This window comes from Protopterus annectens, chromosome 1.part0 (genome assembly GCF_019279795.1).
Source record: "Protopterus annectens isolate FY-2018-M chromosome 1.part0, PAN1.0, whole genome shotgun sequence".
Taxonomy (NCBI): domain Eukaryota; kingdom Metazoa; phylum Chordata; order Ceratodontiformes; family Protopteridae; genus Protopterus; species Protopterus annectens.
In genome coordinates this window covers 1,282,534,631-1,282,546,729 of record NC_056725.1, presented here as the reverse complement: position 1 = coordinate 1,282,546,729, position 12,099 = coordinate 1,282,534,631, and the positions used below count along the sequence as shown (strand labels likewise).

The 12,099-nt window shown below is 37.9% G+C and overlaps 1 protein-coding gene across 6 annotated transcripts in view; it reads left to right on the top strand.

Annotated features, from left to right (window-relative positions):
• Positions 1-12,099, top strand: part of NEDD4L (NEDD4 like E3 ubiquitin protein ligase) — a 3,335,946-nt gene that overhangs the window by 3,113,828 nt on the left and 210,019 nt on the right. For all 6 annotated transcript variants that reach the window (XM_044066167.1, XM_044066169.1, XM_044066164.1 and 3 more), the window contains one exon: positions 2,999-3,069. In XM_044066167.1, coding sequence (XP_043922102.1) covers positions 2,999-3,069 — 71 coding nt within the window. The remainder of the gene's footprint in view (positions 1-2,998; positions 3,070-12,099) is intronic.

Sequence of the window (12,099 nt, the reverse complement as noted above, 5' to 3'; positions counted from 1 at the left end):
TAAGAACAAAATTTTGTTTTACTTATAGTTAACTCTTTTTTCTTCTTTTTCCTCTCCCCTAAATGTTCTTCCTAACATTGATGGCATGAAGTAGAGCATATGCTTTAGAGTCCCCTACAAGTTTAACAAAGTCAAAACAATCCAATATTTCCAGGTTTTCTTGTTCTGTCATACCTCACAAATGTAATATACTTTGTAATCCCATGTTTATTTGAAATTTCTGAGTTGCTGGTTTTATTCTTGTTGATCTCCTTCTTCCAAATCCAGTCTTTGCTTCATTTCCAACATATTCTTGGTTCTTCTAGTCAACTTGTCTGCTTTTTTCTGTCTCTTACACATTTTTCATTGAAACATTGGAAAAGGTGTCACTGGCACAGTCTCTTTGTGGTCTTTGTTACCAGAAGAAGAAGAAGCAGAATCTCCTGTTTAATAGCTCACTTTTTGTTGGACAAACTTTTGTATTTTCTCCTTAGCATTCTGTGCATCAGAAATGATTTTGCCCTCCAGGAAAGAACATTCTGAAAATAGCTGGGTATAGCAGTTTGAATCTCATGCCTGCTCCTGGACATTCCCTAATTAATGGAATACATTTACTCTTCTGCCTAGTATGCAGTGAGTAATCCTTTTCCACAAACACTGTCTCACACTTTTAGTAGTTTGTCCTTCTGCCACAGTTTTGTCAGAGTCAACTCTTCCTGCTGGTAGGATTGCACCTTTAAGGTCTAGGTTGCTTTCTCATGGCAAGGTGTGGAGCATACACAAGATATGTCCTTTTATTTAACAGCTCCTGTTGGTGGGATACCAGTCCAGTTGCTTATTTATGCCTTCATAAAATTAGTACAGTCTTTTCCTTTCAGCTTCTCTGTACAGCAGAAAATCTCAGGTTTTCCCTGTGTGCTCTGTCCTCTAATTCTATTAATTTTTGAAACATCTCTTTTTGAGCAGTCTCATATTCAGCCAGCCTTTTTCTTCATTTCAACCTTTGATTTTGCAGTTTTATCACCTCATCTGAATATCTGTTTAAAGCTTCTTCCTTGTTTTCAAGCCTTTCATGATTTGAGATGATCATCTCTGGGTACATTTGACTTTTTTCCTCTAGGTTACGGGAAGTCATGTCTTGCACTAAAGCTGTAGCTTGCACTGCTATTTGCTGAACAGCCGCAGAATTCTCCCCAGTGTTTTTCCTTACCTTTTGTGATTGATTTTCTTTCAGGTTCCCTGAATGTCTTTTTTGCTGGCATCCAGGCAGTGCACTTACTAGCCAATTACTGAAATTTATCCAAAATACGAGTTTACTGGCGCTCTCGTCTTAGTTTCTTTTTTTACACTGCGAGAGCTGAAATTAAGCTGTTACTCAGTGTGCAGTTATGTTGGAAGTCCCTCCAGTCTGATCTTTTATTCAATTTGTTGGTTGCTAGGCTTGGAGTCAAGATATAAGTTAACAACTCTCTTAAGTGGTCACTTATGCCAGTTTTGAGATTTTGCATTTTAAATTTGAGATTGCAGTATCATTGTGACTTTTCCTTTTCCTAAGATAGTGATCTCAGATTTAGGACATATTGGTAGGGATGTAAGGGCATAGCCCATGCTGCAGTATGCAAGGAACTTTTCCCCCTGTAAATACACTTTTTTTTTTTTTTTTTTACTTAACTGGATTTTCAAGTTGCTTGTTATTGGTAATTGCAGTGTTTTCTGATCATACAACTGAGTAACATTAAAAACATATTCACATTGTAGTCATTTAACCACTTTATTATATGATTTAATAGCAAGTTAACAATTCTTGTAATTAAGGACTTTGATCTTTACAGCTTTTTAGCAGAAATTAGACTGAATTATTGCTTTAATGATGCTAACTGATTGAATTAGTTGTGATCATACCTCTCAACCTCTTACAGTAAGAAATCTGGACAAAGCCATAAAAAGTGGTACAAATAGGGACAGTTTTGAAATATTGCTCTTACAGACTTAGTTGATAGAGTAACATGTGTTGCATTATCATGAATTTTCTGAAGGCTATGAAGTGTAAAACTCAAATGTCTATCATTATTTTCTAACTTCAATCTTTATTGATTTTCCACTAATTTGACAGAAAGCCACAATTTTATGAAAAATAGGCCAAAAAATCTGGACATTCTGTGAAAATCTGTACAGTTGAGAGGTATGAGTTGTGATGCATTTATACATGCTTTCTTTTTAGGCACAGACTTTAGACTGACGTGATTTAGCCGAGTCTTTTAAGCATTAGTTATGATTAATTTAATTATGTTTGTTTATGAACTGGTTAGGAGGTATGATCATGAGACCACAACCTGGCTACTTATATAAAAATTGAAATGCATTTTTAAGACAGCTCTAATTACAAGTTGTTCGAAAGATTATAGTACACTACACACAGCTGGTTAATTAGGTAGCATTGTGGCTTGGTGGTAAGATGTCAGCCTTTCAGCTCCAGGGCCTAGGATTCATTCCTGACTTCTGGTCAGTACATTTGTGAAGTTTTGAAAGTTGCCCTGTATCTGAGTGAGGTTTCTTCATGTACTTTGATTTCTTCCCACTTCTGAAAAATGTAATGGTTGATTGACTATACTAAATTGTTCCTATAAATGCTGCATTTATCCTTGTGATGCAGATCATGTCTGAAATAGCCCAAGAAGGACGAGTTCACGTACTGGTGAGCAAATAAGTTCAGATAAGATAATTTGTGAGCAGCATTATTTATGCTTGCTTTCATTGAGATACTGCATTTTCCCACGTTTTATTGTTCTTGTTGAAGTTATCTTCAGTTAAAGAAGTTATTTATGATGGTTTAATCATGTAAATGACTGTATATTTTTATATCAGTATTGTAACTTAGTATTAAAACAGAAATAACAGAGTTTGTACTATACGTGTAATCTAATTTTGTTCAGATCCTTGCCTTCAGTTATTGCTTATATAGGCAATTAATGTGACTTTCTTGTAAATGTATTAACTATTCTTTGTCTTATTATTTTAGGCTTCTTCATTCGACCATTTTACAAGATGATGCTTGGAAAAACTATCACACTGAATGATATGGAGTCTGTGGTAAGTGGTCAGTGTTCTGTATTAACAAATTCTTAGCATTCTTGCTAATCTAATCTCTGATCATGCAATACTTGTATATCTTTCAATACCTGCCCTCTCCCCACTCTTAAGGTAGACTTGTATCTTTTTTGTTTTTATTTCCTTGCATAGTAAAGTATACTTCTACATTTGTATATACTAATTGTTCTATTTTATCACTGTGTTTTTAATTTATTTTTATTTTTACATCATTGGTGTCTCCTCATGATTCATTTTATCATATGTATTCCACTATTCAAACTGCATGTGCGTGCATCTGTACTGGTGTTTTATTTGACGTTGTTTAATTGTTTGGAGCTTTTCTCTCCATGGCATCTGCTGAAAATAGGTATTTATTACTCAGTCAGACTTTGCTGATAAATAAATGTCAGTAAATAAACAAACAACACCAGCCCCATTGTGATGCAGTGCTAGATTTCCTGAAACGAGATGAACATAATCCCTTAGTAACTTGATTTTTTCTCATTATTGAGTCAAGCATTTTAGATACACAGAAGACTTTTACTCATATACATAGTCCTGAACCATCCTGTATAAATGTTTCCATTTTATTTGAGTAAAAAAGTTAAGTGCTGTAGTGTTTTTGCCACTTTCCTGCTTAAGTTACTTTTCTGTGGGATCCATGACTCCATCTCTTTTCCCCCCTGATCCTAGAAGACAGTCACATGCAGCCAGGGTTGCCAGACGTCCCTATTTGGGCGGGACTGTCCCGAGATCAGCAGCCTGATCCCGAGTCCCGCACTGCTGGTTTAAATCCCGGGCAGCCTCCGCTTTGTTTTTTTTTTTTTTTTTTTTGATTGGCCCATATACCGGCATATGGGTCAATCAGAAATCGCCAAACACAGAGCTTCTTGTGTTTAATGCGGAACATCGCAAATAAATCTAAATAAACACAGATCTACTTTTGTTTTATGCGGAACTCTGATTCACTTACATTTTTTTTTTTTTTTTTTTTTTAGTCTTCACTTTGTCCCTACCTGGCCAAGTTGGAAATCTGGCAACCCTGCATGCAGCTGTTCTGCTGATGTTCTTGCCTGTTCTTTTCTAACACTGTTGACATGACATTAGGAACAAATTTGTGTTTATGAGAAGTCCAGTCAGGAAAAGAGGACTTAACTGCCCAGTAGGCTGTTTTATTTATTTTCCCCCAGTAGAAGTTGTACATAATGACTACCACACATTTGACCATTTTGTTGAGGCAGTGGCAAGCATGTGACTTTCAGTATAAAAATGCCGTAATTTGGGTCTCACACAGACAGCTGAATCCAAACATCATAGTATCTTACTGTCCAGAAAAAAAAATTTTGGAGTAGGAGACTCTTGGTGACTAGTTCAGTCCCAGTGCTTTACAGACAGGCCATTCTTTAGTGAAGAACATTTTTCCTTAACTCATTCAAGCCTAAAACACTTTATTGTATTCTTTCAGTTAATACCCATAGCTCCTTGTGGAGTTCAGATATTGTTTGGGTCTGTCTTCTTTAACAGAGCGAGTCACTAATTAATAGTAGGCAATATTAGAAAGTGCAAGATGTAATTAACAAAATGATACTAAGATTGCTAAAATCAAATGTTCTGCAGTAGAGAAATTTACCACAGATTCCCCTTTACTACTCATATTTTCATGTTTGCATTTATATTTTCATAACTGAGAGGCCTATGTGTTATTGAGGAGCATAGTGTGAAATATCCAGGTGGGAGAAAGAAAAGTACATTGTCAATGTGCAATTACAATACTCTGTACTAGAGGTATTGGTGGTTATGTGCTCGTAATTATGAGAATATGAAATAGTAGCATATATGCTTAATATTTCTAAAACTGAGTGATTTACAAACTATTGCATGACATCATATGAAACCTTAGATGATGTTGAAGAAAACTTTGATTGGTATCTGCACTCTAAGTTGCACATCTTGAGAGGTATTCAAGGTTGTTTGCATTATTAATTATGCAAATAAACATAATGCTTCATATTTCAGTAAATATTTCAGTAAGAATACACATAGAAAGAAACTTTTTGCAGTTATTTGAAAGCTTATGTTAGACTAACCAAAGTAAGTTGATAGAATGCTGTTTCCATGATATGACAATCTGTGAAACATTACATAAAAATATAATTCTGGATTTCTATGCGTAATATATTACGGCACTGATGTAAAGACTGTGACTACTATTTTTACAAAGAAAACATTTTATTGATAACATTTCTGTTTTATACCATTGTAATTGCTTTTATTGTTCATAAAATGATTACATTTCTTCGTATTATGCTTTTTAAGTTGATTTCCTAGAAGATACTTTGGAATATAAAGATGTGTGTATGCTGCTAAAGGTGTGTCATTCCACATCACATAGATGTTAATGCATTAAGGGACAGCCCTACAAGATGTTGTCAGTAAAAGCAGTTTAAGTGTACTACTGGTGTTATAAGCTGATGTTATTGGCAATATAAGTGGCTTTGTACGTTTTAGGTCTGTACTCGACTAACAGTCTCGACACTGTATATAGTTTGACAGAACAGTCTGGAAAACGTGAGGTACTATTTCACCATGTAATTCATCATTAACCCCCCCTCCAGTGAAGGAGAACATTTCTATTACTTAGTCTGAGGTCCTCTTGAAAAAATGTCAGCAACATTCATACAGCATGGATTTGAGGTCTCCATCAAAGTTTCAAATGCAAGAGGAAAACTAATTTAGTTATTAATACAAAGCACTACTTTCACTGGTACTATAAGTTGCAGTAACATTTTTTGGTTTCTAGGCCTTGTCAAGCCTAGTAGGAAAATTCAGCTATAAAAGTGGGCATTGACACTGAGCAGGAGCAGGGGCATATAATCCTCTCTGCAGGAATTTTTTCCAAATTATTTTTGCTTTGTCTTTAAGTCTGGAATTAAAAGGTTGAGAGCTGTGGCCTGCAGAACAGAGTACTGGTTATGGACTCACTGAACTGAGAATTCTGAGATAATTACAATAAGGACTGAATGGCAGATTCTGTGTTGGAGGAGAGTTAATGTGGGTATTAAGTACTGGATTATCAGTCAACTGAACCTCTACCCAAATAAGCTTGAGACAATGCTAGTTTATACAGCAGGGAGGGTGGGACTATAGGTTCACAGGTTCCTGTATTTTTAGTAAGCTTAATGCCAAAGGAGACCATCCATAAGCTCAGCCAATACTTGGGGAGACTAACAGTGTTCCCCATTAAGTAGACTTTTCCACATATTCCTGGTGAAAATTTGTAATTGCCCATCCAGTTATCCAAACTGGTTTTAAAGTTTGCTAGGGAAGTTCTCTGCTTGATAGGTAAAGACAGCCTATTCCAAAATGGGGGCTACATTGGGTTAGGTGTCATGATGTTGCTGATGTAGTGTTGGTTTAGATTTCTGGGTTTAGATTTCTAGGAGTGGGGTTTGCTTTGCCATTTGTTCTATTTAGATGGAGTTTGAAGAGCGCTGAATTGTTCGTAACACAGAAAACTAAGCAGAGCTCATCCCTCATGAGTCTGTATGACTTGGAGTAGAGTGACAGAGCCTTTAGTCTGTCTGTGTAGTAAGGGTACTGAGACCTAAGATCTTTTTGATGAGAACTTTGAGATCTGTCAGGTTGATTTAGGTGCATGGGTGAGGTACATATCAAAGAGTACATTATAGTCACTGATGGGCTTAATTTAGCTCTTGTATTTTGCATATGAAAAACCCAGAGATGAACAGAAGAAATATTTGGTGGGACATTTACTTGTTGTCTCTGTCCATGAGGGACATGGGTGCTAAACTGGTTGAGAATTTGCAGTTTCTCATCCATTCGTCCAACTTACATTTGAATAGAGAAAGAAAAGTACTTCACTTTAGGTGGAGGAGAAGACAGTTTTATAGAAGAGGTATTCTTTGTAATATATACTTATCGATCCAACATGTTTTATGTTGAAAAAGATAGTGAGATACCGTGAGTGATGTTCACACTACCATTGGATTTGTGAATGTGTTTTATGTCTGACAGTATAGGGTCTGCTTAGACTCTGTATACAAAGCAGAGATCACATCTTATTAACCTTTGTGATACTGAGGTGATGACAAGGCTTTGAGATGGTCTGAATATTTTTTTGTGTCTGTGTTTTAATAAAATGTTCAACTTCAGTTTGACAAATGTTTGGACAATTATGTAGTGGATGAAGTATTATATTCAAATTGGCCTGATGAGAGCCATGTACAGTGGAATGATTACATCCTTGGACCTGGACACCATACCTTTAGGTTCACTCAGTGTGATGAACTTTCAGTATTAATGATATTTATAAAAATCACTTTTATTGTTTGTGACGTCTTCATAATGTTTTAAGTCATCTACACAGTCCTCTCAGTTTGACCACTCAGCTACGAATTGTTAATAACTACAGGTAATGTCATGGGCATTATTTCAGCTATATGTCTTACCAGTTTCTACCTGGATCCTGGCCCTATAGTATTAATTATAACTAGGCTTGATGCTCTAGGATCAGTTACTCCCACATAGCTCTTTCTTCCTTGAGAACCAGGATTTTTCTTTCTTCTGTAAAGGAAATCCTGGTTGTCCTGTTTGTCAGAAAAATCCTTGAGTGTGACTATGTTGGAGAATTTCACCTGGTTTTTAATCTTCTCTTTATTTGCAAGGTAATTGAGAAGGTGGTATATTCGCAGTTATATTCCTATTTGGTACAAACAGATATTGCCAATATACTGGCCGACATTTTCAGTGCCAACTTTACCCCCCCCCCCCCAAAAGGACCAATCACAATATCAGTAGATTGCCAGGCACCCATTATTACTGCTGCACAAGTTAAAACAGCCCTGTCCAAGGCCAAGAATACAGCTTCCATGGGACCTGACAATATCACTGGCTGTGTTCTACATGAACTACAGAGTGAACTGGCACTTCACCTGTGTGTCCTGTTCAATCACAGCCTCACCTCAGGCTTTGTCTCTACTGAATGGCGCACTGCTACAGTTATCCCTCTCCACAAAGGAGGAGTGACTACAGACCCTGGGAACTATCTCCCCATTAGCCTGACAAGTCTGATATGCAAAGCTATGGAACGCATCATCATGGACCTAATAAACAAAGATACAGGGAAACTCCAAACTCTGGATTCCACACAGTTTGGTTTTGTGAATGGTAGATCATACCTGCTCAACTTGGTCGACTTCTTTGAGTCAGTCACCAGAGCTGTGGATGAAGGCAAGGTGGTTCATACAGCCTACCTTGATCTGGCCAAGGGCTTTGATACCATTCCCCACTCAGGAATCATAGAAAAACTCACTAAGCTAGGCATCAACCCCTATATCACTAGGTGGGTTGCAAACTGACTCACAGATAGAACCCACAGTGTGAAAGTAGCTGACTCCAAGTCAGACTGTCGACCGGTCATGAGTGGAGTCTCACAGGGTTCAGTCCTGGGTCCTCTCCTGTTTGGTATCTACTTCTCTGAAGTCCAGGCCAACACGAAGGGACTCTGACTGACAAAGTTCCGAGACGATTGCAAGTTGGGCGCCATAATTAACTTCCCAAGTGATATTGACATCCTACAGAAAGGCCTCACTGAGACCAATGACTGGTGTCAGAACCATGGCCTTAAGCTCTGCCAAAAAATGTGTCGTCGTCCCCTTTGGGAAAAACCCGGTTCCCATGAATTACCACATCGATGGTAGTCCACTGAACACAGAAGGCGTCATAAGAGATCTGGGAACACTGGTTGACAGCAACCTCTGTTTTGACCACCACATTGCCACTGTGGTCAGAAAGTCCTTCCCATGTAGCACACCTCATTACTAAGGGTTTTGCATCCAGGAAGAAAGAGGTCATTGTCCCCCTCTACTCTTCCCTCATTAGGCCAATCATTGAGTACAATGCCCCGTTTGGCATGTACCCTCACTAGACACCTACAGCAACTGGAGAGGCCGCAAAAATACCTCACAAAAAGGATCTTAGGCCTTAAACACTTGTCCTATATAAAACTCCCAACTATTCTCTGTCTCGTATCACCTACTTAGAGGCGATCTCTGCTTGACTTACAAAGCCATGTCTGACCCAGCTCTGTTAGAAATGCTACAACTAAAAAAATCCCAATTCATCCACACTACATGCTCCAGAGACCTCAACCTTATTACCACAATCAACAAAACAAGCTGGAGGGACAGGTTCATAACCCAGAGACTGCCCATACAATGGAATGGACTTCCCGTACATGTCAAGCGGAGCGCCGCAATGGCCGTCTTCAAGAGAAATCTTGATGAGTGGATGGGAAATAGAAAATTCACCCCTGGATCACTCCAGTGGCTCTACTTGACAGAAGCACTGGGAACTAGGGTCGGGTGGCACAATGCCAGGGTAATCTATGGACTAGGTTTGTAAAGGCTCTAGGGCCATTAGCCTAGTACACACCTATGAACCTATGTATTACTGGGTCTGTGTTAGTCTGGATTTGCAGTTAGACACACAGTAAGGAGACAGCAGTCTTACAAGTGGTTAATGACCTCTTGATGGTGAGAGATTAACAAAAGAATTTTATTCTGGTCCTTCTTGATCTGTCAGTGGCTTTTCTCACTAAGGTTCATGTGATTAATCACCAAGTACCTCGAACAACGGAACTTAGGATGAAAGGAACCCCAAGACCATGTATTAAATAAATTTTTTTATTGACCAAAACATTTAGCGTTTTCGTCTCTGTACAAGAGACTTACATCAGAACTAAATCACTCATTCATAAAAATATTTTTGAATCCTTTGCTACAAAATAAATGGTAACAAGTATCGTCAATCAAATAACCTAATTTCCTGGTTGTTCAAAACATTGTGTAGCAATTATGCATCCATGTTCAAACAATAATTTAGTCTTAACTTCCATGGTAAAAAACTTGGGAAAATTATTTACTAAATAAATAAGTAGAAAACTGTGTAATAAATAACCACAGGAGATCCCATATAAAAACTTTGGAAAATTAAACATAAAATGTTAGAAATTGATTCTAAGACTTGGAACAAATTTGAAAAAAGATTGAGTCAGTTTTAGGGAAGCAGGAACCCCAAGTTAGGAATCTAAATATTTTACCCGTATTTCAGCACTAAACACTTGGAGCTCAGCTGCTCTTAATTTCAGTACAGAGGTTAAGGAGACTTGATCATTTAACCTGGGGGGCACTCGTTTTCAACCTTAGCTGCCAAAGCAGCTCACAAAATTCCATTAAGGTTTCCCATTGTCTACCCCTCAGGTTCTGATCTACTTGCTATGCAGCATGTGGTGTCAGTAGTAAATTCTTCTTGCTAATAGCCAGGATTTGATTTTTGCTGCTTTGTTATTAGGTTCATAGGTTCATAGATTAGTACAAGGCTAACTGCTCTTGCAAGCCATTTTAAGCCTAGCCAATTATCCTCTGTGAGATTCAAACCCTGTACCTTGTGCTCGTAAGGCAAACACCTTAACCATTAGGCCACTTTCCCAAGGAAGTTATGGTACGGGAGTATATGTCTTATCAGTGTTGGTGATGATATTCAGCTAAACTTTTTTTTTCAGTTTACCCTTTTCTTTTCTCCAGAGACTGTCTGAATTTTCTTTGTTGGAAGATTGCTTGGATTCCATCATGGATTGGATGAATATCAATCAACTGAAACTCAACCAGATACTGTCAGACCATCAAATCGGCCTCTGCTTTCACTTTTGATCTTTTATGGTGGAAACCATACGGAGTTTGTTTCTCATGTGTGTGACCTGTACGTTTTTCTTGATGACAGACTGACATTTAGGGACCAGGAGTCACCTGTCATCAAGGCATCTTATTTTTTTCTGAAGAATATTGTTCAGATCAAACTCTGCCTAGCAGCTTTGGAATGGTGCTAAATGCTTTGGTGTTTTCCTTCCCTGACTGCTGCAGTGTTCTTTATCTATGGCTTTCTGGTGATGAGTTGTCCTCCATGTGGTGAGTGTAAAACTCTGTAATAGGCCATTGATATGTTCATATAGTACATATAACATTATGCCTGTGCTGCAGGATGCATGCTTGTTGCTGTTTGCAGACAGATATGATTTTAAGATTCTTATGCTCACCTTCAATGCCTTACATAGTCTGAATTCTTATCTGAAAGAGATGCTGAGACCGTATGTGTCTGCAAGCCAACTTAGGTCATCAGGTATGGAGCTGCTGGTTGTCCAGAATGCTCAGCTGGGGTCATGACAGAACTTCCTTTCTTACCATGGCATAGTTCTCTAAAACCAGCTGCCATTCCCGATTTGGTCATGTGAGAACATAGTCTTCCTTCAGGAGGTCCCTTGGATTGTATCTGTTTAGAAGAGTTTGTTGTGATCCTAGCAGTAGTATTCATAGTAACTTTATAGCACTGAGTTTTTCAGCTATATATGGCAGATATTTTTTTCACTGCTCAAAGTGATTCTGCAGCATGGAACAACAGAGCGAAGCAGTACTTTCCATGTCTTCCACTGAAAACTGAAGTGAATGAAAAACTTTCATGGCTTTTTTTCTTCTGTCACATGCAGAAACATAGCATAGAACTTCAGACTTAATGGCTGTACTGTTCACAGTATTGGACTAATTCTGAGTTTAAAAACTACTTTTAATTAATTCTTAAATCCTGTAATATCTGGTATTCAAAATTACAAGAGTATCAAGACACATGGTTCTGTGCTTCAACGTTCATCAGCAGTTTACTTTCAACATTGCTTGACATTGTATAATACTGCAGGATTTAGATGCAGACACTGTTGGAGGCAAAGATGCTAATTTTCCTAAAGATATGCACATACATGTTGCAAGCAAAGTGGTAGCAATATTGGGATGAAGTGGACAGCTGTCCTGGGTGCAAGATTTTAATGGGTATGATTGAAACTGTAGCTGCTACTTGCTAATTAGTCCCTGTCCGCAGTATGGGCATTGATTTTAAGCATATTAACCACAGCTGCTTAACTGATAGGCAGATAGTGTTTGTGTTTGGGGACCAAAGGTATTT